This window comes from Fundulus heteroclitus, chromosome 7, assembly GCF_011125445.2.
Source record: "Fundulus heteroclitus isolate FHET01 chromosome 7, MU-UCD_Fhet_4.1, whole genome shotgun sequence".
NCBI lineage: Eukaryota > Metazoa > Chordata > Actinopteri > Cyprinodontiformes > Fundulidae > Fundulus > Fundulus heteroclitus.
The window spans coordinates 25,213,801-25,241,436 of NC_046367.1; the positions used below are offsets into that span (position 1 = coordinate 25,213,801).

Genomic DNA, 27,636 nt, shown 5'->3' on the forward strand with positions numbered 1-27,636 from the left:
ATCACTGCTGTAAATCATGGACAGTTCATTGCACACTTTGTTTTTTCTGAACCTTCACTCTGACATAGCTTTCTATGCATGTAAAAATGTCTGCATACTTCAAAGTCTGTATCAAAGGGATTTTGTTTTCTCTAAAATGCCTTAAAAAACTGTAATGAATAATTTAAAGTAAGAGAATACCTGAAATCTCCTCCAGGTACTCTTCAATACATCAGTCTGAGGCTTTCTTTTTGTTTCATGTTCATCTGGCTTCATCGAATTGACCAAAACACAGAACATCCGTTCTGTACAATCACATTTTTCTACCACTGCTGATGCACTTTAACCATACAGTTCAGAAAGTTGATGAAATATTCAAGTGGGTGCAGGATGGGGAAAATAGGTGTATTTGCACATGTATTCACAAAATACCTTTTTCAAGCACCTTAAGGATAAATGATGCATCTTTTAATCAGCCACTGGTTAAAATTATGACTGTTACAGCTATGAAGGTTACATAGAACGTGCTGAACTGTTGTATGAGTGAACACATAATAATGTTAATTAATTTCATGCAAAGCATTGCAGGCACACTACACCAATCAAGATTCACTCACCTCAGCATGCCAAATGCTTGTAAGTGGCTGACGTAGCAGGGGAGGTGGTTCTCTTTTCTCATAATAATATTTTTGTACTCATAGACAGTACATCAACAAGACTGAGCTTTCATCCCGGGCAAAAATCAAATATGGAGAAAAATAGAATAAAATAAAACCAAAAGGTGGAAAACCTACTCTGTCTTGGCACAGTCAAACTATGGGAATTTGACACTCTTCTTCCTAATAAGTATTATATGAAACGATGGCACATCGTGGGCGAAATCTGGAAAAGGGTATCTGCTTGCAGAGACCTGATGACCTCAAATCCCTGAGGAAGATTTGTAGGAAGCCAGACCCGAGATGACAGGCCAAAATATTACAAATATTTACAACAAATGTTTCTAAACAGTGAGACTTACGGTTCTATAAAAATACATTTCTTTTCAGGTTTGTTCAGTCATCCACACAACACAGACTTATGTCCCACTTCATTGAAATGACTTTTTGGAAAATATGGATATCCAAAATAATATTCAAATACTGCAAAAGCCTGATTTTTGTATTTTTTTCCCTGGTTTAGTTCCAGCTGTCAGAAGCTGTCGACACCTCTCTGATTTTTGCCTCAATCCACTCTGAGGAACGTCTGACGTGCAGGCGCCGCCTGGACCACATTTGAATAAGCCATTTGTGTTTACAATATGAGCCACGCTCGCGCACAAACACTCAAAGAAAAAAAAAATAACAGGGTGAATTTGTGAAGCACAAAGAACACACTTGACAGTGTTATCAGCAGTGCGCTGGTATGTTGACTTTGTAATGTATAAGCAGTATGGTAGAGGATCAAGGCGAGAATGTGTCTCCGGGCTCATATTAGAGGTTGCATTGAGACAGTCAGTTCCCAGCTTTGATCTGCACTTTGGAAAGGATTGCCTGCCTGGATTCTTAAGAAACACTTGGCTAAGTGAGCACTGTGCAAAATGACAGATTTTGTACTCTAACATCCTTCTCTGCTATCCGTAAAAAGATTTAAATTTGTACTGTTGCTGTTCAAACCGCACCTTCCTCTTGTTTAAAAAAAAAAAACAACAACGATTTTAGTTCTTTCTGAAAACGCTTCGACACCCATCCAGGAGTCTTTGTCAATTCTGGTAGCTACTCCTGGATAGGTGTCCAAACGTTTTCAGAAAGAACTGAACGATTCGATTTAAGCCTGTTTGCTGTTGCGATGACCCTGATAACTGAGAATCTGCACAGGCAACAATGATTTTAGACTTTTAAACCTGTCTTTCCCCCTAACACTGCTGGGTTTCATGTGAGGGCTGTAAGCTAATTAAGTCAGTGATAAATGATTGAGCAGAGGTTTCACTGTTTACCTGACAGTGACAAAAGGCTCAGCCTCCAGCTGTCGGATTTGACAGCTCGCGGTGAAGACGACTGTACCCAGGCTCTGTCCAGCCTTGGCTCCTCGTGCAGCCCTGCCTCCTGTCATCCTGCGTACTTGAAATGTGTTAGCATCATTACAGATGGCCTCTGTAAATGCTGCTGACAGAGGTATAACTATCTCCCATAACTTTTAGTTCTCAGTGGCAGATGCTTGCAGCCAGACCCTAAAACAAACGGTTATCATTTGTCACGTTTTCTGTGGCTGCCACAGACCTGGATGCAGACCAGGCTGTCCTCAGAGCAGAAACCCTCACAGGGGTCTGATGGTCACACATCATTTGCCGGCCATGATCAGGTCTTAGAAACGTGCTGAAAAGTCTCCTCGGGTTACAGCAAAGACTGTGTTATCTAAAGACTTTTGATAAAGTGTCGCTTTTTCATGCATTTGTTGTAATTTTGTTGCAGAAATCCCTCGCCTACACTTCGAAATCCTGACCAGTGGTGCAGAAGTTTCAGCTATTTCATCAGCCAGTAAGTTTCATGAATTTAACTCGAACCCTGAAACATGTGTTTCCCCCTGGTCTGCAGGTCTTAAAGCAGCACAAAGTTTTGGTTCCCTTTTTTTGAAACACATAGACAACCCCCGAGCACGTTTTTACATCTGTAAAATAATAAAGTAGCATCTTGAGTCAAGATGCTGGTGCGCTCTTAGCTGCTGGTGGCATTAGTGGTTTAACAGTCATGTGAGAAAATGTTTAGGCAAAATGAGATGTGAAAAGAAAATCAAACACCAACCCAAGAGTATTTACGTAAAGGGTATATATAGTCATTTCTAAACCTTTTTCATTTTCAATTGTTGTCAGGTTTAAAGCTTGACAGCTGTATTAATTCCCCTGTTGAAACGTGAGAAATATGTAAAACAAATGACAAGTTAACTACTGAAATTTGTTAAAAATTTAAGACATATGTAAAGAAGCCACAAAGAAAGGAAAAAAAGCAAGCAGGAAGAAACTGAGAATGTAGCCAACAGTTGCTGAAACGTGACATTACAGCTTGGCCATCAGTGCATAAAACAATGTTCAACCAAAACAAAAGTAGTAACAGAAACTTACATTAGAGGGTCAGAGAGGGGAAACTTACAGTATATTGTGATTTCTCCAGTGAGTAGTCAGGAAACAATGTCTGAGAGCAGTAGAGACCTGACAAACCGGCACCTGCTGGAGTGACGTTAAAAGCTCTCTACTATGTACCCAGTCACCACAGCCAGGCATGCCTGCTTGTACCAAGCAGTGTAATGTAAAAAAACTCAAAAGTGTAGCTCACCACAAGTTCAACCTTTTTTTGCAGACAAGTTGTATAATCTGAGCCTAAGTGTGCCACTTAAATGTTACTGTGCATTTTTTTTTTTACATTTTCATGTGATCTTTTTTAGTTCTGTTTGTCTTAAAATCGTCGTAGTGCTGCCCTCTTAGGGTTGAATAGTGACTATTGCAGTTGAACTTTCCTATTGGTTGAAACGGTACATGCTTTCGCCATTATAGCCCATATTGGATATAAAAGCATCTCAGTCAGACACTGGCCACCTTTGGTAAGCAGTGTTGCCAAGTCTGCTTATCATAAGCGACTTTGGGCTTATTTTTCTCTAAAGTTGCACGTTTCATGAGTCACAAGTTGTCTTTTTTTACTTGTTTTTGAACATAAAGTTGCTTATTTGGGCTTAGCTTATTTTCCGATAGAAACCCCTTTTCCTTGATAATGTGCCTGCGCATTGAGCCATAGGCGTCCCCCCCCAACTATTTCATTATCCTCGAGCAAAAAGATGTTTGGTGCTTTTAGCGGGTCAGGAAAAAATCTTTCCACTTCATCTGTTTACTCCTGTGTACTTTAACTATATTTCTTCTACAATTGATCTTCAAGGCAAAAGTGCTAACTCAGTCTTTTTCCTGTGTTACCAAACAGTAACTGAATATCCATCAAGCTAATTACAATTAAAGGGTCTTTTTATATCAAGGCTACACTCCTTGTTCTTTGAAAAACAAATGAAAGACAATGATATTTATTTTGTGTATCTTTCATATTCTCTTATTTCTTATTTCTAGGTTTTATGGTTCTAAAATATATTTTCCCTTTAAACTGTTATTTCCGTTTAACAAAGGAAGCAGCTTTAAAAATCCCTTATGTGAGTCCTCATGATTTGGTTATAGATAAACCTCTTATTTCCATAGGTAAACGTGTGGAAGTCATTCCTGCTCTTTATTAGCTGCTTAAAATGAATATGCAAATAAGCCTTTTGCTTCTGCCTACTCCTTTTGAGCATCATTGGAAATATTATGTGGACTATTTGCCAAACTGATACAAAATCTGTTGCTCAATAAATAATACTAAATAAATGTGTATTATGCAACAGAATATGAGCCAAGAAAGCATTAGGATTGCTATAACTGTGCTTCACAGTCAAACTTGCACTGAGCTTTATGTGTGTAATATTAGCAAACTGCTCATACTTAGCAGAAATTTTACCTAATCAATGTAAGAAAGCTTAAAATAGTTTTGTTCATTATTTCCACTATTTAAACATCGAAAACATAACGGGGGTTCTTGTCGGGAAATAACAGTTTGTAGTATCTTTTTAAGGATGCAGGAGAACAAACGGGGAGGGAACCAGCATCTGCCACATGATGGCAGTGATGAAATATGATTAACCCAGCTCCTTTTAATGTATGTGATGTTATTTAAAATGGTTTACCTAATTTACAAATTACACATATGCAATCACCTCAGGGGCAAACTGCTGAAGCTCAGGTATGTACAGTAAATATGGTATATGAATGCACAACACAAAAGTAAATCTTCACTTAAATCATTTTTACATGAACACTGATGAAAATATCACTAACAAACAGGTTAATAAATACATTTAAAACATGTTGTGGTCAGCATTTTAATACGTAGTTGGCTTCTCGCTTAAACATCTATGTCTTCAGCATAAAGCACTTTTATTTGTTTCAGTTGAAAAGGCAGCGAGAAATCAGCTGGTTACCAGCAAAACTGAAGATTTTCAATTTGACTGACTTTTTATTTCCCTGTCAGGAAATGCACCATAAAAATGTGCTAACAGGACGCATCAACAACAGCAATCTTAGGTGTGGAAGCTGTTACCGAAGGAAGAAAATTCAAATTGAGACAATTTAACTATAGGTATACAGCATACTAAATGAATTAATAAGATTTTACTCTGATTATCGTCACTAACGATGAGCTTCAATGAATCATACTGCTGAAATAAAGATGCAAGATAACAAAAAGTGCAAACACTCTATGATGGGCACACACTGTGATAAAACAGAAAATGTCAGGTTGTATATCCGTTTTGTGCAAAAACTGTAAAACATGAAATGCCATTCGTCAAACTTTAGTGAGCAGCTGGCAGGAATACATAAGCAAACACAGAAGGTTCTGTTTCTGGTATTTTATCGCCAGATTATATCAGTCCCCTTGTCTTTTCCTTTGTTGACATTCATCAGCATAAATCTGCTATAGAGGAACAAACAAATTCAGCTGAGTTATCTGTTCAATCTGAGGCCCAGATTACTTACCCGTTGCTCTGCTGTGCAAAGCTAATAATGTCAGGGTTGGCTCACAACGGTTGCCTGGAATATACAACCTTAATATGTGACTCAGAGAGCGCTGTTCGCCTGAGCTGTAATGAGAAAATAAAATTCAATTTGTTGACTTTGTGTAGGCGTGGTTTCTGCCTAACATCTATGCTTGTATGGAACAAAGAGCAATTGAAGAAAACAGCCGACCATCTGCCCTGAGGGCCTGTTGGCTTTCTTTCTTGTGTAACTTCAGTTATTGATTGGACCATTGTGGTCCAGTCACCTTTCCCATTCATGCATTCATGCAGCACCTGGTAAATATTTAGTTTATATATATATATATATATATATATATATGTGTATATGTGTATATGTGTTTTTTTTTTCTTAGCGTGGTTGCAGAGGGTTTAATTGGATACTTTTTATTTGCAGGTTTGTAATTTGTGTGAAATGGTATCAACATTAATCTCCTTAGACAAAGCCCAGGGGCTGGACAATGTTATCAAGCTTCGCAGGCTGTTTGTGAAGCCTTTGCAACCTTTGTAGGCCTGCATATGTGTGTGTGCGTGTGTGTGCGGGCGCATGTGTGTGTGTTCAGGGGGAACTTGGGAGACGGGAGGAGGGACTCTGGATAATAAATCCATCACCAGTGTCTCCACTTGGGCAGCCAAAGAGCTGACTTGGTTGACAAAGTGGCCTTCCGCTTTGCATCCTGGCAGCACAGCCTGGCTAATAGCAACAACCTCTGCTTAATGCGCTGACACTAATGAATTCATGGAATTAGCTTTCAGAGCTGAACAAACTGATAAAAGAAACAGAATTTCTGCTGTGATTAGGTGAAAGGAGCTAGATGGCTGCTCTGTCTCGCATCCCCTCCGCCTGTTGGTGTTGTTATGCTCACACATACACTTTCAGAAGCTGTAATAAGCCGATAGCTGAACAATCAAACACCAATCCAAGAGTGTTTACGTACAGGGTAAATATAATCATTTCTAAACCTTTTTCATTTTCAATTGTTTTCAGGTTTGTAGCTTAAGACAGCTGTGTTAATTCCCTTGCTGAAATGTGAGCAATCTTTAAAACAAATAACGAAGAAGCAAGTTAACTACTGACATTTGGCAGAACTGGCAGAACTGGCGCTTTTGAAAATTGTGAAACTTGGTTCTCTTTGTAAGGACACAAAAAAGGAACATTTTAAAATCTTTGTTTGGCTTTAAGACCACCCTTAGATTAACAGAGGTCCTGCACAAGATTTTTCAAACAATGTCTGATTTGTGAATTTTAAATGAGAAAAACGAGGAATCTGAGCATCATAACACTTGTCGATATCCATCCGTCGGTCAGTCTGTGAGGATCTACTGGTGTCTGATCAACATTTAATGAGTTTGTAATAAATAGTTTTTTCCCCCCTACAGAACAGGCTTTGTTGGGGCAGCAGTCATGTGATTTGTCGTGTACTGGGCTGCAGTTGTGTAAGAACCGCCACTGACTGCAGCTAATTTTCATGGATAAATGTCTCATTCAGAGAGATTTAATTTATAATTTCACTTTTAAAGCGATCCCCTGATCTCAGTAGATGTTCTGAAGTGTCTGAGGACACATAAAATGTAGAAGCCACACCTGTTTTCTGTATAAACCAATGGGCACCATGCTGTTACATGTATGGTACATCATCAACTGCAAAAGTAAAATGGTGATCGTGTTTTAGAGAGGTGTGGCAGAGAAGTTTGTTTTAAACTTACGCCACTGAACCTGTTCTGATTTTGGTGGCTTTGCGTCACACATAAAAAAAACCTCTCCAACAACATCCGTTAAAGCATAAACTTGTATCTGAAACAAACTGAATGAGGTGTGGACAAAGGCAGATACTAAAAAGCACCTGGGTCCCCTGCAGAACAATCATATCTGCACACTACAGATGGGACAGACAGCTGTGGCCCACAGCAGGTTCTGTGAAAGTGGCCGTGTAGTACTCACACAACGCTGACCCAAACTATCAGCAAATAAAACACGCTGCTGATCTGAGGGAAACTGTTTCTGATTTTATTTTTATTTTTTTTACTTTCAACAATGTTCAGGTGATCCTGCTAAGGATTTAAAAATATATCTTCCTAAAGGTTTCTTCAGTTTCCTGATGACTATGTCCCCCCTTCTTCTTCTGTTTTAAGGTGTTTGATAAAGGACTTTGAGGCCCGGCCATCTGTGACCCACCTGCTGGAGCACCCCTTCATCAAGCAGGTCCACGGCAAGGATGTGGCCCTCAGCCAGCAGTTAGCAGATCTTATCCGAGAGCAGCAAGAAGTTGGCAGCAGGACCAGAACCAGGTTAGGCTTTTAAAACCTATTTGCAGAGGAAATGACAAAACTGTGGCAAAAGATCGTGCTGCCTCTGTTGTGTGTCCTGCAGGTTATCAATTGCGTGCTGGTACTAGGTCTGACCAGTAGGGGGCAGCCTCTCATTTTGTTATGTTCCTGCACATGGGGACGAGACACAGAATATGAGAATTACAGTTTGTGATTAAAGATAAGCTCAGGGAGTGTGACTAATTCAGAAGGAGTGATTGTGACGACTATCTTGAAATTAATAAAACCAATTCAGTTAAATGTATGTTTAACTATTTGTCTTGTCCACCCAATTAAGCCCCTGATTGGAGGGATAAATCTTCGGATGTACTTTAAAAGAAAATACAGGATTCTGCCACAATAGTGAGGATGATAATGAGGTAGTTACTGGTTTGCTGTCACACAGGATCCACGTACGAATAAAAGAGATTTCTTGAGTTTGGAGCTTCGCTTAGAGACCCACAGGGCGGTAAATGGCAGCTCAAAACTGTGACCATTTTATTGGAGGAATACTGACTCTGGTGATGCTTAATCTTCATCATAAAAGAGTTTGCTGAAGCTGCCCTTGACTGAGAGTCCTGATGCCTTGCCAGCTATGTTTACTCCCGAGAGCATGCAGAGCTGGTGCCTGAGCCTGATCCCGAATTCCTGTCCACAGTGAAAGTGCATAATGGGATTAGGAGCTTGTAGGGCGAGAACTGGGCTCGCCCGGTTTAGTCTCCCATGCCACTGATCGTCGAACAATGAAGCAGATAAGAATAAGAAAGACGTAGGGAACTTAAAAGTAGCTGCCGTAGGTGGAAAAGTGTGATTTACTTCAAAGCGGGAGAGAGTCAGACGCTAGAGGTCTCAAGTCCTCCTCCAAAGGGACACGAGGACAGGGAATCACTTTTTAGGGAACACATGCCAAGTGTATTCCCTTCTCTGCTGCATTCAGAGTATAAAATTAAGAAAAAGGCAGCGGAGGACCCATTGACTAACCTGAAGCTAGAATATTTTCCCTCCTATGATTGATTATTTATTGTAATAGAATATAGATATAACTACTGAATTGGATGTCTTATGATTTATTGTTTTCAGGATTGAAAAAATGTAAGTTTTATGTCTTCTTTAAGAGTATAAATTTCCCACTCACAACATACTGCTATGTTTTCAAAAAGTTTTTTTTAAACCTTAAAAGGTTTCTTCTATTTTGGCTTTGTTTTTGTCTCCCTCACATGTTTCAGATCATAAAATAAATGTAACATCAGCCAAAGATAACCTAAGTATAGATAAAAAAGTAATTTTAAAATAATGATTTTGCTTAGAAAAGGCTATCCAAACCATCCTGGGCGTATGAGAAAACATTACTGACTAGTAAATCGTATAACCCTTTGGCAGCAATAGTGTTTGCATACACTCTTGTTTTCATAATTGGGTTTATTTAAATAATACAAATACAGCTGCTGATGGCATCTATAAAAATATCCTGGAAGGTCATATGCACTGACATGAAGTCAGTTTTTCCGTGCTTTAATTTGGCTGAATCCTAAAAGGTCCAGCTGGTCGGCTGCAGTGGGAAGAAGAGCAAAGAGTTTCTTGAGATAATAAGTAAAAATCCTGAATTAAGACACCCAGCATTAAGACAGCTTTCAATATTTTCACAAGAGGTGATTAACAACGAAGTCACAGACAAATTTCATTGTGCAGCTCGAACATTGCATACACAGCATTCCAGCAGCAGAGATGTTTTAATTAACTTTAATATACATTATGTGAAAATCAGACAAACTAACAAAAATCTATTTTCCCTGAAGCTTTCATTGTCAGAATTTGGACAATGTTGTATCTAGGGGTGTATTCACACCTGCTGTCACGTTTGATCCACTTTAAACGGACCAGAGTTCATTACCCACTTGGTACAGACTGTTTGCGCAGGTGTGAATACACTCAAGAAACCCAGATCTGGGCCAAACAACTGGACTGAAACTTACTCTTAGAGCTGGTCTTGGTCACTGCCAAACAGACACTCGTGAGGTTCGCTTCTGGATGTGAATGCAAAACGACACATTCACATCCACCCACTTACAGAAAACATATGCTTCTTTTGACTTAAGCCACCGTAGCAGCGAATGTAGTATTGAAATTATTCCTGATCCACGATCTGTTGATTAGCACTGCTGCTGCCAGCAGGCTGCGGGACTCCTTCAGCTTGAACGCATTTTCCGACGCCGTTCCAAAATTAGAAACAAATGTCTCCAAACCTGCGTTGAATGAGCTGCTCTTGACACTTAATCATTTAGCAGCTGCAATAACAGCTCAAACAAACAGAGGTGCAACATGTTGGATTTCTGCGGTAGTTTTCCTCCATCTGTGCTCTGTCCCGCTTTTGTCATTTCTGTCTAATGGTGATGATCGTCACACGCCTGGCTCTGTTACAAGTGTCTTTCACATGCAAAATGTACAATGCGAAGGCAAACCGCACCAGATAAAAACAAAAAATAAAGTCCGCTTTTGGTATGGAACAAAGGACTTTGCTGGTGTGAGTACAGCTGCACTGACACTATTTACACTGTATAGTTCCTCACAAACAAATTCTTTTAGCCTATAATTTTGGCCGTCCTGCAAGTATAAGTGGACCATCGGCTTCAATACTGATGGTCACAGCTGGTCAAACTGACCAACCAGGCCATTCTTCAGATTAGTGCAAAAATCCAGCTGATAGTTATCTTTCTTTGCATTAGACGCTAGGCAGCCAGAGGTGTATCGTTTCTGCATGTGAGGACAAAGATAAAGGAAGGGATAAAGAAATTCAATTCAATTTTATTTATATAGCGGCATTTCATGAAACATGTCATCTCGAGGCACTTTACAAAGTCAAATTCAATCATATTATACAGATTGGTCAAAAATGCCCTATATAAGGAAACCAGTTGATTGCATCAAAGTCATAACAAGCAGCATTCACTCCTGGAGAAGTGTAGAGCCACAGGGAGAGTCGTCTGCATTGTCCATGGCTTTGCAGCAATCCCTCATACTGAGCAAGCATGAAGCGACAGTGGGAAGAAAAACTCCCCATTAACGGGAAGGAAAACCTCCGGCAGAACCGGGCTCAGTATGAACGGTCATCTGCCTCGGCCCACTGGGGGTTACAGAAGACAGAGCAGAGACACAACAAGAGAGACAAAAACGCACAGAAGCAAACATTGATCCAGTAATCTGTTCTACATTAGATGGTAGTAGCGGGTGATCTGTCTTCCCTGGATGATGTGCTGTGTGTAATAACCCATCAGAAACCATTTTATGATAGCGTTTATATTAGCGAGGGAACTGAATACAATCTAAATTGCAAATATGGTTTAAAAGAGTAAAACTAATCAGTATTACTGTCACTGTTTCACTTACAATTATAGTCTTTTCCTTGAAGTTGCTTTGACCAATTATTTATGTTTTGTTTAATTGTCTGTATTTACAAAAGACAAACCTGTATCATACTTATCCCGTTTGTTGATCTGTTACTTTGATTAGGACATTTATTAGCGAGGGCCAACTGTTTCTTCCCTCTCAGTATAGTTTATTTCCCTTTTTCTGTCTAGTTTTCAAGCCTCATTGCTGATTTTTTTTATTTTTATTTTTTTTATTTTGTATCTTATTCAAATTGCATTTTTTTTGTCATGGTCAACTTTCTCCAAAGCAACTGCCTCATAAATATTGAAGATGCAGGATTAAAAGTTTTATGGTCTAAATTCCACTCAAATGCTTAATTTAACTAATCCTTTGTTTCAGCATTCATACCCTCTTAGCTCTTGATAGTCGGCTTTTCTGGACACTGCGTGTAGTCCAGACATAAAACAAATAAATCTTGTTAGCAAGGTATAGAAATCTTTGATATGCCTCCTCCAGCTGGTACTGGCTACAACTTGGAAATTAAGATGAATGATGATGATAACTAATAGTTACTGGTGTGTCTTTTTTTCCCCTATTTACAAAGAAGCTCACATTTTAAGAGAAAACCAAGTGATATTATTTCAAAATTAAAAACCAGTCTGAAAACTGTTTAAAAAATCTATCTTACAGTAAATGTAATCGTGTTTCTAAACTTTCAAATTTGCAAAATAATAGATTTTTGTTTTAAGAAGGACTTTATCCATTGTTGACAGGCAGCCACCCAGAACTTTTTCAATTGTAAAAATAGTCAGTCATTTAAAAAATCCTATTTTAGATATTCTGTGACTAAGATGACGATTGGGCTATTTTGAAGCGGACCTATAGAAGAGCAGTGCTTGAAAGGTCAAATGTGAATTGTTTGTGTGTTGTATTTTTTCAGGTAAACCACCAGATGAAATGAAAGCCAGTTTTTCAAATAATTTATTTAATTTCTTTTTGTGAAACAAAAAGAAGGGAAAAATTGATTAATCACATTTGGTATAATATTATCAGAGATTGCATTTCCAAGCCATATCACCCATCACTACCAATAATCTTGAACTCCAATTAAATCGTAGTAGTCTTTATACTTCTTGCTAGATTTTAGTTGCTTTAATAGCTTCATGATAATTTCTAAACCTTTCATTTTAGATTAAATCATTTAATTTAATGCTGAAAACAAAAACTTTCAGTTTTCTCAAATGTAATATCAGAGCAACTTTTCTTCCATCGTCACCCACTACCACAGGTGGACGTTTTCTGGCCTTTCCTGTCCGTCTTAAGCATTTTCATTCAACACAGCGTTATTCTTACTCTGCTTCCTCTGTATGTGCAAATTTGCCTCCTTTGTGAACATTTCTAATTTTAAAATGTTTTTTTCCCCATCACCTTTACTTCAAAACAGTGTTTCTTTTTCTCAACTTCTGGTTTCACATCTGTTATAAAACAGATCTCAATGAATACATTTGATTGTATTCACAATTAAAATCGTGTTGTATGCCTTTTCGTTGCCCCCATGTCGTCATTTATATTCACAATGATTTTTCTAAAAACATTTATGAATTTTGATTTATTTATTTTTTTAACCTGGAACCTTAAAAGACAGCAAGACTTTCAAACAGAGCTAAAAACATTGTTACGACCACTTATTGAAAGATTTTTCAGGTCCTTTTAGAGCTTGTAACTTGTTTAAATAGCAGCGTAACTCCGGCAGCATTCGTAGCAGCAGCTCTGTGTGTCAAATCGGGACAGAAAAAAAACCCAGAAGACATTTAAGCATGAATTCATCAGGCAGCATCTTGGCGCAACAGTTTGGCTTATTGGCTTGTTATACAGCAACAAACGATATACTGTGTGGGAATAAATCATGTGAGGCTGCAGCTGCACAGATTCATCAGTATGATGTATTCATCGTTGGAGTCCATGTTTCTTTTCTGGGGTCTGTTGACATCATAAAACACCTCTATCTTTTGAATTTAATGGAAAAGGTTGATTGCTCTTAGATTCTGCCCACAGGGAGGACTCTGAAACGCCTCCGTTTCACTCTTTCTCACATTCTGCCGCGTCCCCTGAGGTTTTCATGGAGCCAGCCGGCTGGGTGTTGACCTCTGCCCTCATGGGACTATTTGGAGAGTAATAGGTCAAAACACAGATGAAGTGCAATCACAGCTGCTTGTACTGGGAGATGGGTCCCCTGGGAGAGCGTTATAGTGCTCTACTCAACCCTTGGATGTGGCTGGGTCTCACGTTGGTGTGCTGTTATAGCTTTCAAAGATATTATCATGTCCTTTACAGGCACAGGAGGATCAATACTCGTAAAACGCTAATAATAGAAAGATGCCCCGATGACGACCTGGTAAACCTGGAGTTTCTGGATGAGGTAAAATTTTTACGTGTTGGTCCAGACTTGCATTAATCAACTCAAATAAATTTTTAACACTGCTTGTCTGTTCCTTTTCTTTTTAAAGGAGATAATAATCAGCCATCTCCAGAGGAGGTACGATGAGCTGCAGGTGTACACTTACGTCGGGGACATCCTCATCGCTCTCAATCCTTTTCAGAATCTCAGCATCTATTCTCCTCAGGTTGGTGGAAAAACATCCACACACGTGTTCTCAGAGCTAAAAGTTTGATACAAACAGAAAAGCAAAGACAAAACTGAGTGCTGATCATTTCACCTTGTCAGCGTTTTGTAACATTTCGCGTTTTGAGTGTTTCATACCCGAGTTTTTTCAGTGCAAAAAGGAGGCGCGTCTCCTGCGTAATGCTTTTACCTGCTGTGTGTTTATAACAGTGTTGTGCCAGTTCACACACATAAACAAAAAACGGTTCTTAATGCAATTCAGATGAGTTAGAATAAATTGCTTTATGTTCATAGTTCCCCACTGAAACATTTTGACCTGAGTGTCACGGGATCAACTTGAACAAAAGATGGTTAATTTATTATGTTTAGACTGAAAAAAAGTTTAAAAGTATACATGTTGGTCAAGACATTTACCAAACAGCATACTGATGCTGACATCGTCTAGCATTTGTAACATTGAATCCAGGTTATTCTCTGCTACTGTCTTTTCACTTACAAACAATATTACATGGCTGAATTACCAAAACAGAAGGATGTTTTCACATATTTTAGCTGTGTTTGTCGTCAGAAAACAGAAACAGTCTCACATTTTTACAGAAATGCCTCCCATTTACCCTTTTTTTTGTTCTTTTCTTACCCCTTAAACTGTCATTGTATATAACAAAATTGAAGTGAGCTGTGGTCACAAAAAAAAAAAAAAAAAAACAGGATCATTGAGCGTTCTTAAAAAATTATGTAAGGGACATGTTGAACCCAATTTGAGAAATGACAATTTGATGCAGTTTCATATAATCTTAACCCACTTCAAGACTATTTGGTTATTAAACTCTGGTAAATATCATCTTTCAGCAGGAGGAGATCACTGATTATTTTATCGGTTTATCATTGGTTTGGTTTGTTTATTTGAGTTGATCTCTCACAATGTTGTGCCAAGCTGGGATGTAAACCACAAAACAGAGGGTAACAGAAAATTGTTTATATATATATATATATATATATATATATATATATATATATATATATATATATATATATATATATATATATATATATATATATATATATATAAGGAAATCAGAATGAATTGAGGGTTTGAATTGATAAGAGGGTAAATTGGGGTTAAACATATAACAATCTGACCAGCTTAAAGGTTTTTACATTGCTGTGCTGGACAAATTTAAACTACCCTGAATTACAGAGGTCTAAAAAAGTGTATTTAGAAAATCTTCTGCTTTAAAAAAAACAACAAAAAACATTTGTTTTTCTTCTTTAGTTTTCTAAGCTGTACCATGGCGTGAAGAGAGCTGGCAACCCTCCACACATCTTTGCCACAGCAGATGCAGCCTACCAGGGAATGGTGACATTCTGCAAAGACCAGGTCCTCTTCAGGAATATTGCAAATTTACATAAAAGTTTTAAATTAATCTTTTCAAATAAAATAAAAATTGTTAATCCAGAAAACATATGTTTTTTTGCAGTCTAAAAAGAAATGTATATCTATATACATCAAACAAAAAATGCAGAAAACAAATGTAGGACATAACTTCTCTGTTATGTTATGTTAGGAAGTTCTTCCATGTTCTCTAGTTTACGGTAATGCTCTATTAAATGGGTCTGTAATCATTGCTCCATTAAATGGGTCTGTAATCAGATGAGGTTGTCTTGTACTTCAATCAAATAAAATAAAAAACAGACTTACAGCATTAGGCGTCTGCCTCTGTGCTTCACTGTTTAGATGGCGATCTTGAGGTCCTGCTCAGCATAACTTCTCCTTTAGAACAAGATGCACGGAGATGATGCCTAAAAGCTGGATTTTTGAGCATTGGACTTTCTCACAAACTCAATCTGGAATATTTAGGTGCTCTCAGCAGAACTTAAGTTCAGCTTAAACATGAGCTGATGGCTGTCATTAAAACAGACTTTTAGGTCTGTAACGAGCTCCTTCCACTCACCTTTCTCATGATTGTCATCAACTCATGAGGCAATGTTTTACATGGAGCTCCAGACCAATGGAGATTTAGTATTTCTTGCTATTCGCTATGTTTGTACCACAGGTTGTCACCTTCTAACCATCCGGATTTTCGATCCTGTCCACCGTCTTCTTCGAGGGCTCTTTAGTATTGCCAATGAGTTGCAGTGAGGTTGGAATGTAAAAAGACAAGGCTGCCTTTTATTACACAAAAATAATCTGTTTGCCAAATGGACACAGAACCAAACTGTGTACTTATTTTCACTCAGTGACTTTCAAATAAATAGTTACCTTTTACATAGTTCATCCAGATTTTTTGTTAAAGATGTCACTTTACATAAAGTAAAAAAAATATTTGTTCTGTTGTTTTAGTGCATCATCATCAGTGGAGAGAGTGGAGCAGGGAAGACGGAAAGCGCTCACTTGATTGTTCAGCATCTTACCTTCTTAGGAAAGGTACACTCCCATTATGGCTACTTTCTCATTAACCCTAAAGCTGATTTATTTTTCAAACCGATCAGTCATCAAAATACGCTACATGTTTCTCTCAGGCAAACAATAGGACTCTCCGGGAAAAGATCTTGCAGGTCAACCCTCTGGTCGAAGCCTTCGGAAACGCCTGCACAGCTATCAATGACAACTCCAGCCGCTTCGGAAAGTACCTGGAGATGAAGTTCACACCAACCGGCGCGGTCATCGGGGCCAAGATCTCTGAATATCTGCTGGAGAAATCGAGGGTCATCAAACAAGCCGCGTGAGTGAAACCGTTAATTCGCTGCATGTCTCAATTTGTGTTGTGCTTCTGACAACCCTTTGTTCTCCATTCAGGGGGGAGAAGAACTTCCACATATTTTACTACATCTACGCCGGGCTTTTCCACCAATCCAAGCTGAAGACTTACAGGCTGCCAGACGGGACACCTCCCCGGTTTGTCCTGGAGTTTTATCGTCTGATGCGTCCTGTTTATTGCTGGCCTTCACTTGTTTCTTTAATGATCTGGTCACAAGGGAACATATGTCCTTAATTGGCTTTAAAATACATGATGTGTTTTTTGCTATGTGGATTAAAACATTAAGTGATGCCCCCTTACGGATTTCTTCTGTTTTCGCTCTTTTGTAACATCTAAATGTTTCAGATCATCAAACAAATTTTAACAAAAAAAAAAAAAAAAAAAAACACTGACCTTAGCTGAGGCAAGTGAGGCCTGTAAAGCTTTAGCCTAGATGTTGCTTTGGTTTTTTTTTTGTTCGTAAGCACATTTGTGCTCTTGGGGTAATTTTTGTTACGCCGGCTGCACCTGGGAAGGTTCACCACTCCATCCATAGATAGTGGCTCTCATCTCTTTTTGGGCCAAGTTGTGTTGCTTTTTTAGGTATTTTAGCCTACTAGGTGATGTCTGACAGTTTCTTTTTTATTTAAAGGGAATTAATGAATCTGCAGGGTTAGGGCTTAAAGGCACAGTTAACTCATAATTTAAGAAGGGTGCAATTCATTTATCATTATAGGGCCAAATTGAGGTGCTCAAATTTTCCCCTTGATAATCATAATTGCAGGAATTACAGAAGTCATTGACTGCATACTCTTGGGAAAAATATGCGTCATCCTTGATGAATATTGTGATGATTATTCAGTTACAATGTTTTATTATTATTGTTTTTTCACAATGTCCCAAGATTTTTGTAGCATCAGACCTCCAGCACTAAAAAGGTACATGTATTTATTACTTACTTATATTTGCATTGAAGGCAGTGAAAGTCAATCAATCAATCAATCAATCAATCAATCAATTTTTATTATCAACTACTATCAACCATTCCGGATGAAATTCTAGCATGTAGGATTTACATGTTTGGCATCTAACATATTCTATGAAATAGTCCTCTGCAATATTGCATACACAGATATTGCAAAGGTTCTGCATATTGTGCATTTGTAGTATTTACTTAGAATATCCCTGTCTGATCTAAAAAAAACTTTTTTAGATTGCCTAAAACACTTTGGTGTAAAAAATAAATAAATAAATAAATCTGTTAAGGGTGGAAATATTTTTTCACAGTAAGACAGACGCTCTCTCTGTTGATGTTCTATGTTCGGTTCTGTCATGGTTCTTAGTTTTACATTCAGGAAACAATTTCTCAATGTCCGTCCCATTATAGATGCAAAACTTGCAAGCAGCAACGCAGTTTAATGCTCATTTTTGAAGAGTTATATTCTTTAGATTTCTCTTCTAATTTTCGCTGGGGATCAAATCTCGACAAGACGACCTCCAAATGCGGTTAAAGTTACACAATTTCTGTATTTCAGACAGCTCCTCGCCTGTACCTAGATTGGCTGTTTTATTTGGCATTAGAATATTTCTATTTTCACCAACATAGTGACCCGGCTATGTTTGCCTTCTCCCCTCACAATGTGTCTCTGCAGGTACATCGACAGCCAGCAGTGCAAAGTGATGCAGGACATTGTCTCGAGGAAACAGTACAAGGAGCAGTTTGATGCAATCCAGGAGTGTTTCAGAAATATCGGCTTCACAGAAGATGTACTTGGCACGACTTTAAATACTTAAATATTTATTTTCTTTAAGTGTAGCAATAACGGAGCTTTTCTTTTCTGTCTTTTTTTTTTTTTTTTACCAAGGAGGTGAACTCTGTTTACAGAATACTGTCAGGCATTCTGAACACGGGCAACATTGAATTTACTGCCATCACGTCTCATCACCACACAGATAAGAGTGAAGTGCCTAACTCAGAGGCCTTAGAGAATGGTGAGACACAACAGCTCAGCTCTCTCTGTCTGTAATTGTGATCGCCTGCTTTTTCTTTCTAGGGAAACCACTTGAAACTTGTTTAGACGGATGATTTCTCAGTCAGGCTCTTTCTATCTCAGATGTGGGATGACCTTTTGGAGCGAAACGTAACACCGAAAGCAGAAATCCAGAAAGAGAAGAAAGCTCTTTTTGCAAAATATCATAAACACTTTTTACAATACATTTTTTTTTTATTCAACTCGTCTAAAATTCATTATATATTCCAACCTGCATGTGTTAATTGGCAGTAGCCTCTTTTATCATTGGTCAGGCCTGAATAGGGCTGGACAATTATTCAATAACAATATATATCGATCGATAGACGTATATCGATGATAGAAAAACAGGGTCCATAAAAGTTCAATAGAAGAACAGTTTTCCTTCCTTTTGTATTCTAGCCATGTAGGTTAATATTACAGTTATTACATCCTCCCAACCAATCACAACGCAGACCAAGGAAAGCACTGTCATCAAGCTCCGCCCCCTTCAAAGAGTTCAGAGAGCAGGTGTTCGTTTGAATTTTTTTAAAAACTTGCAGTTTTGGTAAAAAGTTGGTTCAATGAAAGGTTCCGTTTGAATTCAGTGTTTGTGTGTTCTGTATCTTAAAATAGGTCACTGAGCAACAGTATAAAATGGTCAGGGCTGCACTTAAAACATATGTATTCAATTTGTTGATAATTATCGATATATAGATCGATATGATTTCCATTTTATCGATAAGCTTTTTTTTCTATATCATCCAGCCCTAGGCCTGAAACGTAATTTCGTTCCTCAGGCATAATGTGTGTGGAATTGAAATGCATAAGACTTTCAGTTAAGGATATATAATTAAAAATGAAGGTTTTGTTGTGCATAAAACTATGGAAATTATGAATGAAATGGTTTAAAAAAACTCTCCGGAAGCAAACACAACCCTTTCCAACTGGTTTCATTTTACAGGTATAAATCTTGTGAAACTGATTCTCCAAAATGACCTTTCCTCTCAGCTGCGTCACTGCTCAGCATCGGCTCCGAGGAGCTCCAGGAGGCGCTGACCTCCCAGTGCGTGGTCACCAGAGGCGAGACCATCATCCGCACCAACACCGTGGACAAAGCCGCCGACGTCCGAGACGCCATGTCCAAAGCCTTGTACGGACGCCTCTTTAGCTGGATCGTCAACCGCATCAACTCGCTGCTACAGCCCGACATGAACGTCTGGTGAGAGACACCACCAGATTGGGTCAGATCTGTCTTGCTTGATCGTCCCGGACACCCGCGCAGAACCTTTGCGAAGCGCTGATGACCTCTGTGGACGTCTGCAGAGTTGGATGCAACCATGCAGAGGAGAATATCAATGGGGCATGCACAAGACAAGTGAAAGAAGAGCAAAAAAAAAAAAAAGTTTTAATAAATTTTTGATACAGAGTTGCGTGCGGAGAAAATAATGTTGGGATGATTAAAAAGACTTCAGAGAGACTCCAAAGAGGCTCCTCATTGATCCAAAAGAATCCCTTTATAAATATGAGCGTTTGGGTGTCAGAGTCGTCTCGCAGAAATGAGAAGAGGCCAGAGTTCCTGTCTGAAATTTCTCATCTGTGCTGATTCCTTATTGCCGTTAATAACTGGGCAGAGCAGGCTTTTAAGGTGACCTTTACTCCCTGTGGGGAATGACTGATTAGGAAGCAGCAGCATGAATATATGTAAAGTATCAAATGAAAACATGGTAGTTCTTCATAGTGTGCTGTAAAAGTGCATTGTTTGTGAAGATACTGAGGATTTCCTGAGCTATGAAACCAATCTGAGCTTTTATAATATCCAATGTTTGTGATTTCCTGTCAGACTAGGCCGCGCCGATCCGACGCCGTATATGGGTTGAACTTGGATTATCATTAAAGTTTTATCAATTACTAAGGCTGCTGGGGGATTTGCTGCTTCCTCCGACACTGAAGAATAAGTTTGTTTGTCCCCCTTTTCTCCTTTGAAGTGCCGCAGAGAGCTGCATGAATGTGGGAATCCTGGACATCTTTGGATTTGAAAACTTCAAGAAGAACTCGTTTGAACAACTGTGCATCAACATTGCGAATGAGCAGATCCAGTTTTACTTCAACCAGCACATATTCGCCCTTGAACAGGTGAGCTTCTCTGCAAAAGACGATAATGACATTAAAGTCTGCAAATACATAAGCTTGAGGTGCTTTGGGAAAGTAATTTAACTATGTGTATTTACTTATTAGTTTTTTTTTCAGTAGATGCTGCCTTGCCTGCTTGCTTGTCTGCAAGAAGTAATGGGTTGTTTATACAGTTGTGCACCACAAAATTACTCTTAATTGATTTAATGAAGCTGTTTACTTTGAAGCGTGTTAAGTCTTTGTTTTGCTTGATGGAACTGAATAGGCATTAATCAAGAAGCCTTTCAATATAATGCCTTTAAGTGGAAATTAACAGTTGTTGTTTGTTTAGGAGGAAGTAAAATTTGTCTTTTTTACTGACTAATTCTGCACAAAAGTCCAAACTACAGGAGATAATTTACTGTTTCCGGTGTCTTCTCCTTGGACTTTGCTCGGTCATTAGGATTTATTTGCAGGAGCACGATAGGACTGTTAGGGTGCACCAGAAGTGGAGCAATTATTTTGAGAAGGCTGAAAGCCTAACATGTTACTCAGAATCACTGAAGATGGCACAGTTTGTCTTTACACTTCCCGCACATAATCTAAATGTTAAGTGGGTTTTCCCACGGGTGCAGAGCCAGAGGAACAAGGGGAGGAACCAGCAGTCTGTAGAGTCAAAGGGGATTCTGCTTGTGCAATGTAATTTCAAAGGTACTTTTTGAATAGGTTCTCATGCTTATTTGTTGAACCATCAAAAACTGATAAACAGAATAGAATACAATAGAATAGAACAGAATAGACTACAATAGAAATATCCTTTATTGTCCCCCCAGTGGAGAAATTTCAGTTTGTTGTCCCAGCAACAAAGTGAAATGCAAACAACAGCAGGCAGATCAACACAAGGGTAAAAAAAATATAAAAACTAAAATAAGAATTCAGAATAGGAGACTGATGTAAGGGGCAAATTTGCAACCAAAGAAAAAAATACTGTAGTTATGAGTTGTTAAAAGCATAATGAAAAAGCAAAGAAGTGTGCAACTGAGCAGAGTAAGAAATTTGCATATATATATATATATATATATATATATATATATATATATATATATATATATATATAAACAAACCATTTACAAGAATAGAAAAAGTCTGTGCAAAAGTAAAACCTACTCTACAGCGACATATGGATTTGGAGACAAGGAAGATCAAAGAAAGAATAAGGATGAAGGAGAAAACCAGACTAGGGCATACACATTTCAAAATGTGTATTCTAGGGTATGCACATTTTTGTTCTAAGACTGCAACTTTTGAAAAGAAAAGTAAAGAGCACTTGCTTTCTCAGAATATTATTTCAGATTTTTAAAAATGTATTAGTCCAGCATGGTTCAACAAGTGAGCTGCTATTGTTGTCACAGATTCATTTTCTAAAACAGAATACTGACTATTTCTAATCTTATTAAATTCCAGAGATTTTAAAGACATTTTTACTTCTTTAAGCACACAGAGTATTATTTAAATGTTTTACGACTGGGTCAACTATCTTCTTTCTAGCAAATGAAAACATGGTCACCTTAATATGTGACTTGTGGTAAACTATAAACTAGTCTTTCTATGTCTTCATTTCAGCATTGGTTTTCCTTTTGCTATTGTTCCGTTAAGGCAAGATTTGTGGAGTTCATGACAACTACTGTAGTTATTCTGTGGATCTCTGCAGCTCCTCCACACCTGCCTTCGAGCCTATTGGCTGCTTCTCTGATTAATGCTCTCTTTGCCCAGCCTGTAGGTTTAGGTGGACGACCATGTCCTGGTAGGTTTTGCAGTTGGGCCGTACTCTTCCATGATGATGGGCCGACCAGTTCTCTGAGAGACCTTTAGAACTTTGGATACTCTTTTGTAACTTTTAAACTTCTCTACAGCTTTATCCCATTTTGTCTGGTCTTCATCATGCTGTGTTTTCTTTCAGCTACACACTTACACACTATTTTGCGAGAGTATGAATAGTTTTGTATCAGAGGCTACATATTCTGCTTTAAATGCTGCTGTGATCATTAAAAAATAGGCCTTAAGTTTGTGAAAAACTTTCTGCTGTGATGTGGGGCTAATGTTCTGTACAAGAGGGATCTTTATTTGCATGTCTTCAGTGCTGCTGTGCTCAGACTGATTATTCCGAGTTGATGACTTAAACATGAGGATGGTTTAGATCCATTGGTTCTACTTTATTTGTAAAATATATATTTAAAAGAACTTTTTGATCTGAAGTTAAATAAATGCAATAATAAGATATCACTGCGAGTTATTTGCACACTGAAATAAATTATGAATAAGTAAGTGGCTCTATTTGTTAGGTTGGAGCTGCTCTGTATTATGCATTCATTCTATTATGCTGTAAACTTCAGCCACACACACACACACACACACACATATGCACACACGCGCGCACACACAGCTGCAGCTCTTTGGTTTAGTTCATTATGAGCTCTTTTCTGCCGCCGCACACATGCACAAATCATATTTACCCCAGATTGTTTAATTGGGTCATTTAGAAAAACCATTAACTGGTTTATTCTATGTTTCATGGTCCTAATTAGATGGAATACCAAAGCGAGGGAGTGGATGCCAGCCTGGTTGAGTATGAAGACAACAGGCCCATTCTGGACATGTTCCTGCAGAAACCCATGGGCCTGTTGTCCTTAATGGATGAGGAGAGTCGCTTCCCCCAGGCCACTGATCAGACACTTGTAGGTAAGACTGCAAATACACTGGCAACCTCTGTCCCCTTCACAGAGCTGCAGTTATTCAGGTACAATTTGTTTTTCACATAGAGCCAGGTCGGTTTGAATAGCTTTTATTCCTTCGTACATTAAATCTTTGTTTCAGAACTTCAAGCTATATTTTCTCAGGATATCTTTGTCTGATATTATAATTTGTTTGATGATCTAAAACAGTTAAGTGTAACAAAAAGCAGACATGGAATTTAAAATTCTTCTTCTCACGTTTAAAGCCCTTAATAATCAAGCTCCATCATCAGAGCTCTGATTAACCCGTATGTTCCTAACAGAGCAGAATGGGAGTAGAATGGGAGGCAGATCCTTTAGCTATCAGGCTCCTCTCCTGTGGAACCAACTCCCAGTTTTGGTCCATGAGGCAGACACCCTGTCTACTTTTAAGACTAATCTTAAAACTTTCCTTTTTGACAAAGCTTATAACTAGAGTGGCTCATGTTACTCTGAGCTACCTCTATAGTTATGCTGCTATAGGTTTAGGCTACTGGAGGACATTAGGGTCTATGTCACTCTGCTGAGTCCTCTTACTGTTCTGCAGTTTGCATTGTTTGTTGGTATTTCAGCTTTTTGTTCTCTCTTTTTTTTTCATTCATAGTAGGTACACCTGGTCTGGCGTTCTGTTAGCTGTGACATCATCCAAGGGTTCAGATCATCTGCCATTACCATATAACATAGAAGGGATTCCTGGATCAATGTGTGCTTCTGTGCTTTTTTTGTGTCTCTGCTCTGTCTTCTCTAACCCCCAGTCGGTCGAAGCAGATGACCGTTCACACTGAGCCTGGTTTTGATGGAGGTTTTTCCTTCCCATTAAAGGGGAGTTTTCCTCTCCACTGTCACTTCATGCATGCTCTGTATGAGGGATTGCTGCAAAGCCATCGACAATAAAGATTACTTTCCCTGTGGCTCTACGCTCTTTCAGGAAGAGTGAATGCTGCTTGTCAAGACTTGATGCAATCTGCTGGGTTTCCTTAGATAGGAAACTTTTTGACCAATCTGTATGATTTTATTGAATTTGACTTTCTAAACTGCCTTGAGATGACATAAATTGTGAATTGGCACTATATAAATAAAATTTAATTGAATTGGGGGGGGGGGGGGAAATGTACATAAAAACTCTGTAAGGGGGGGATACTTTTTCACAGCACTGCAGCTGCTTCTCATCATCATGTATATGAAGTCTTTTAACCCTATGATTGATTCTCTTTTTATATCTTGTTCGCAGATAAATTTCAAGACAATTTGCGTTGCAAATATTTTTGGATACCCAAATGCATGGACCTTTGTTTCGGAATACAGCATTACGCTGGAAAGGTATCAAATAATGTTTGTTTGCATTGTCTTGTTTGCTACTGTTACAGAACATAGATTTATTAATCCATTTGATTATCTTGCATTTTTACAGCACAGATTGTCCAACTACATGCTGTAAACACTAGGATATGATCATACACTCAGACCACGAGAAAAAACAATACATGATCTCAATCCTACAAGATCTCTTCACACCCCAAAAGAGTACATAGACATTATTACCACAGGGATGGCTGTGCATCGAAAGTGATACATTTAGTCACTTGTTCCATTTGCCTTATTGGTGTGAATGGAAAATCCATCTTTTCATGTTTCAGAGGTTCTTCTAAAGTGTGTTGCTTCACCTTGTTGACTGTTGAGATCAATGAAATCGATGGATTCATCCTTATAGTGCTTTCATTATCGGCCCAAGAAACATGCAAACTGCTAAACACACAAACTGTAGACACATTACCAACACCAGTATACTTTCCATAATGATTTGTATCACTGCCTAACAAGGTATAGCCTGACATTATGTTTTAGGGCAACAAAAGAAACGAGGGTTAGGGTTAGCGGTTGACTGTGGTCTCTTACTTCAATGCTGAACAATCGTAAAGACCTTTATCGACATCCCTTATTGTAGCGTACTGAAAGTATGTACATCTAAACCATTGCACTGTATACTACAGCCTGTGTTTTCTGAGAACTGAGAGGATGCTTTCCTATTTTTGTTGCTTCTCTTACAGGGAAATAAATCCTTTCCTGTAAATATGAAGCAACATAAAACACAACGTTACTGAAATGATTGCGTACGATTACAGTAGCACCGCATAATACAGCCAATAGTTTCCTGGGATTGATAGGGTTACCTTCTGGCAACTTATGTCAGATTTTTGCCCCGATCTTCACTTTCCGTCAATCGTAAGGTTCCCTGATCATCAGGATGAATCAAGTGAATCTTATGAAATATTGTTGCCGTGTGTGGTGTGTTAAGAGGGAGCTAGTCAGCTCAGGACTGCTCCTACCGAAATTCAGAGATTTTCAACATCATGGATTGTCTTGGCCTGATATCCTAGTGTGAGTCTTGTGTTCCCCGATAACAACTGAACACGCACGCAGTCTGTTGACTGGGATGTGTAGCCAATCAGAAAGTGAGGCGATGGGAAACTGGAGAACAAACTACATAAGAAATCACCTCCATATTATAGCAAGTAGAGCCCCTGTTCACGCTTTCTCCACACCTTTACCCAATGGCTCTTTCTTTGATAATGTTTTTCTCTGTTTAAAATAGTTCACAAACTTCTGCCATTGTTCTTCCTCTTTGGCCATGTTTAGTTACTCTAAACCCAAATTTTATTGCGAGATTTACTGTCTGGCATCTGAAAGTTCCTGAGTGAAATCTGTCGGTGTGTCGTATTTTGCGCTTGCCGTTTGACCAGACAAAACTGTATGAGCAAACCTAGTATGTCTACAAATCTTTATCATTATCTGTTTCGCAGGTTTTGATCAGCTGACAATGTTAAATTCTTGCCATGTGAACCAGAGATTTGGGATACTTTACAGAACTCTCTAGTTACTTCTTGGTTACTTTCCTGTAACACACTGGTAATGAACTAAATCACCCAGTCGGTTCAGGAAAGCACCCTTTAAGTTCCCAGAAAGTACCTGGAATGTTTTGGGAAAGTCTCAGGGAAAAAGTACCCAAGAACTCCTAAAGATTTCCAAACAGCACGTTTCAGAATGTAATCCCTTAGTTCCTGGAAGGTATGGGCTCTATTATGCGGTGCTTGTTTCTAAACTTAAATTTTTTCTTCAATTTTGACTTTACAGGACCAGACTTTTCTTGTTAATTTAAGAAAAGCTAAATGTTTTTACTATACGTATATCATATTATCTATAATATTACATATTAGTACTGATAGTTTCTTACGTTTGACTTAGAGACAATATGCAGTGCATCGATGTTAGAAAATAACTGGGCAACTCATATTTCTTTCGACCTGCTTGACAGGTGATGTACAACGTGAACGGGTTTCTGGAGAAGAACCGGGACACTCTTCCTGCCGACATTGTTTTGGTGTTGAGAACCTCGGAGAACAAACTCCTGCAGCAGCTGTTTTCCAGCCCTTTGACTAAAACGGGTACGGCAAAGGGAAATTATGGCAATGTAAGAAATCTCAGGCAATACTGAGACGATCATCACAAAAGAAACGGAAACTTTTGCTACAAACAGTTTGTGATGCTGTATAAGTGCTGCTTCCAGGGAGGTTCAGGTAAGTGGGTTTCTTAAAGACGCGGCTCTCCGCCATCCACTGGTCCCCCTCCACTTCAAGCCCCTGCGCGCCGTTCTCGTATAAATCTGCTCTCTCCATTATCTCTTGAGAGGCTCAGCTCTCTGCACGGCGCTCTGTTTTTATTTTCACTAAGCTTTCCCTCTTGGTTTCCCACTGCTGAATGCTATCTGCAGATTGTGGGTGCGGAGGGATATTTTATGATAAGGTTTCTAAATACCCGGGGGATGAGGAAACAGTATTTAGGGAACACAAAAGCAACTCGTCCCACCTCTTTTCTGTTTTTTAAATGAAGGTAGAGTAATGTGCTCGTCATTAGCCGACGCCGAGGCCTCCTGGTCACTCGACTTAGCTGAAATGCTAATAGATGTCTTAAATTATCAGATTCCCTTTCCTTTATTGGAGCTAAGCCACATTATGTGATCCACATCCTTTTTTTTAGGGCAGGGGCGCTGTAAATGCCTGCTTTCACTCCCAGCTGCATTAAAATAGGAACGTCGATTCACAAAAGACGGCAAAGCT

General features: G+C 38.7%; 1 protein-coding gene across 1 annotated transcript in view; it reads left to right on the forward strand.

The window, feature by feature from the left end:
* The window catches only part of myo3b (myosin IIIB), a 116,666-nt gene that overhangs the window by 35,065 nt on the left and 53,965 nt on the right, over nucleotides 1–27,636 (forward strand). The window contains exons 11-23 of the mRNA XM_036139273.1: nucleotides 13,603–13,687; nucleotides 13,776–13,892; nucleotides 15,165–15,269; nucleotides 16,233–16,316; nucleotides 16,412–16,614; nucleotides 16,689–16,787; nucleotides 18,282–18,396; nucleotides 18,495–18,621; nucleotides 19,650–19,860; nucleotides 20,627–20,774; nucleotides 23,336–23,489; nucleotides 24,753–24,841; nucleotides 26,835–26,964. Coding sequence (XP_035995166.1) covers nucleotides 13,603–13,687; nucleotides 13,776–13,892; nucleotides 15,165–15,269; nucleotides 16,233–16,316; nucleotides 16,412–16,614; nucleotides 16,689–16,787; nucleotides 18,282–18,396; nucleotides 18,495–18,621; nucleotides 19,650–19,860; nucleotides 20,627–20,774; nucleotides 23,336–23,489; nucleotides 24,753–24,841; nucleotides 26,835–26,964 — 1,667 coding nt within the window. The remainder of the gene's footprint in view (nucleotides 1–13,602; nucleotides 13,688–13,775; nucleotides 13,893–15,164; nucleotides 15,270–16,232; nucleotides 16,317–16,411; nucleotides 16,615–16,688; nucleotides 16,788–18,281; nucleotides 18,397–18,494; nucleotides 18,622–19,649; nucleotides 19,861–20,626; nucleotides 20,775–23,335; nucleotides 23,490–24,752; nucleotides 24,842–26,834; nucleotides 26,965–27,636) is intronic.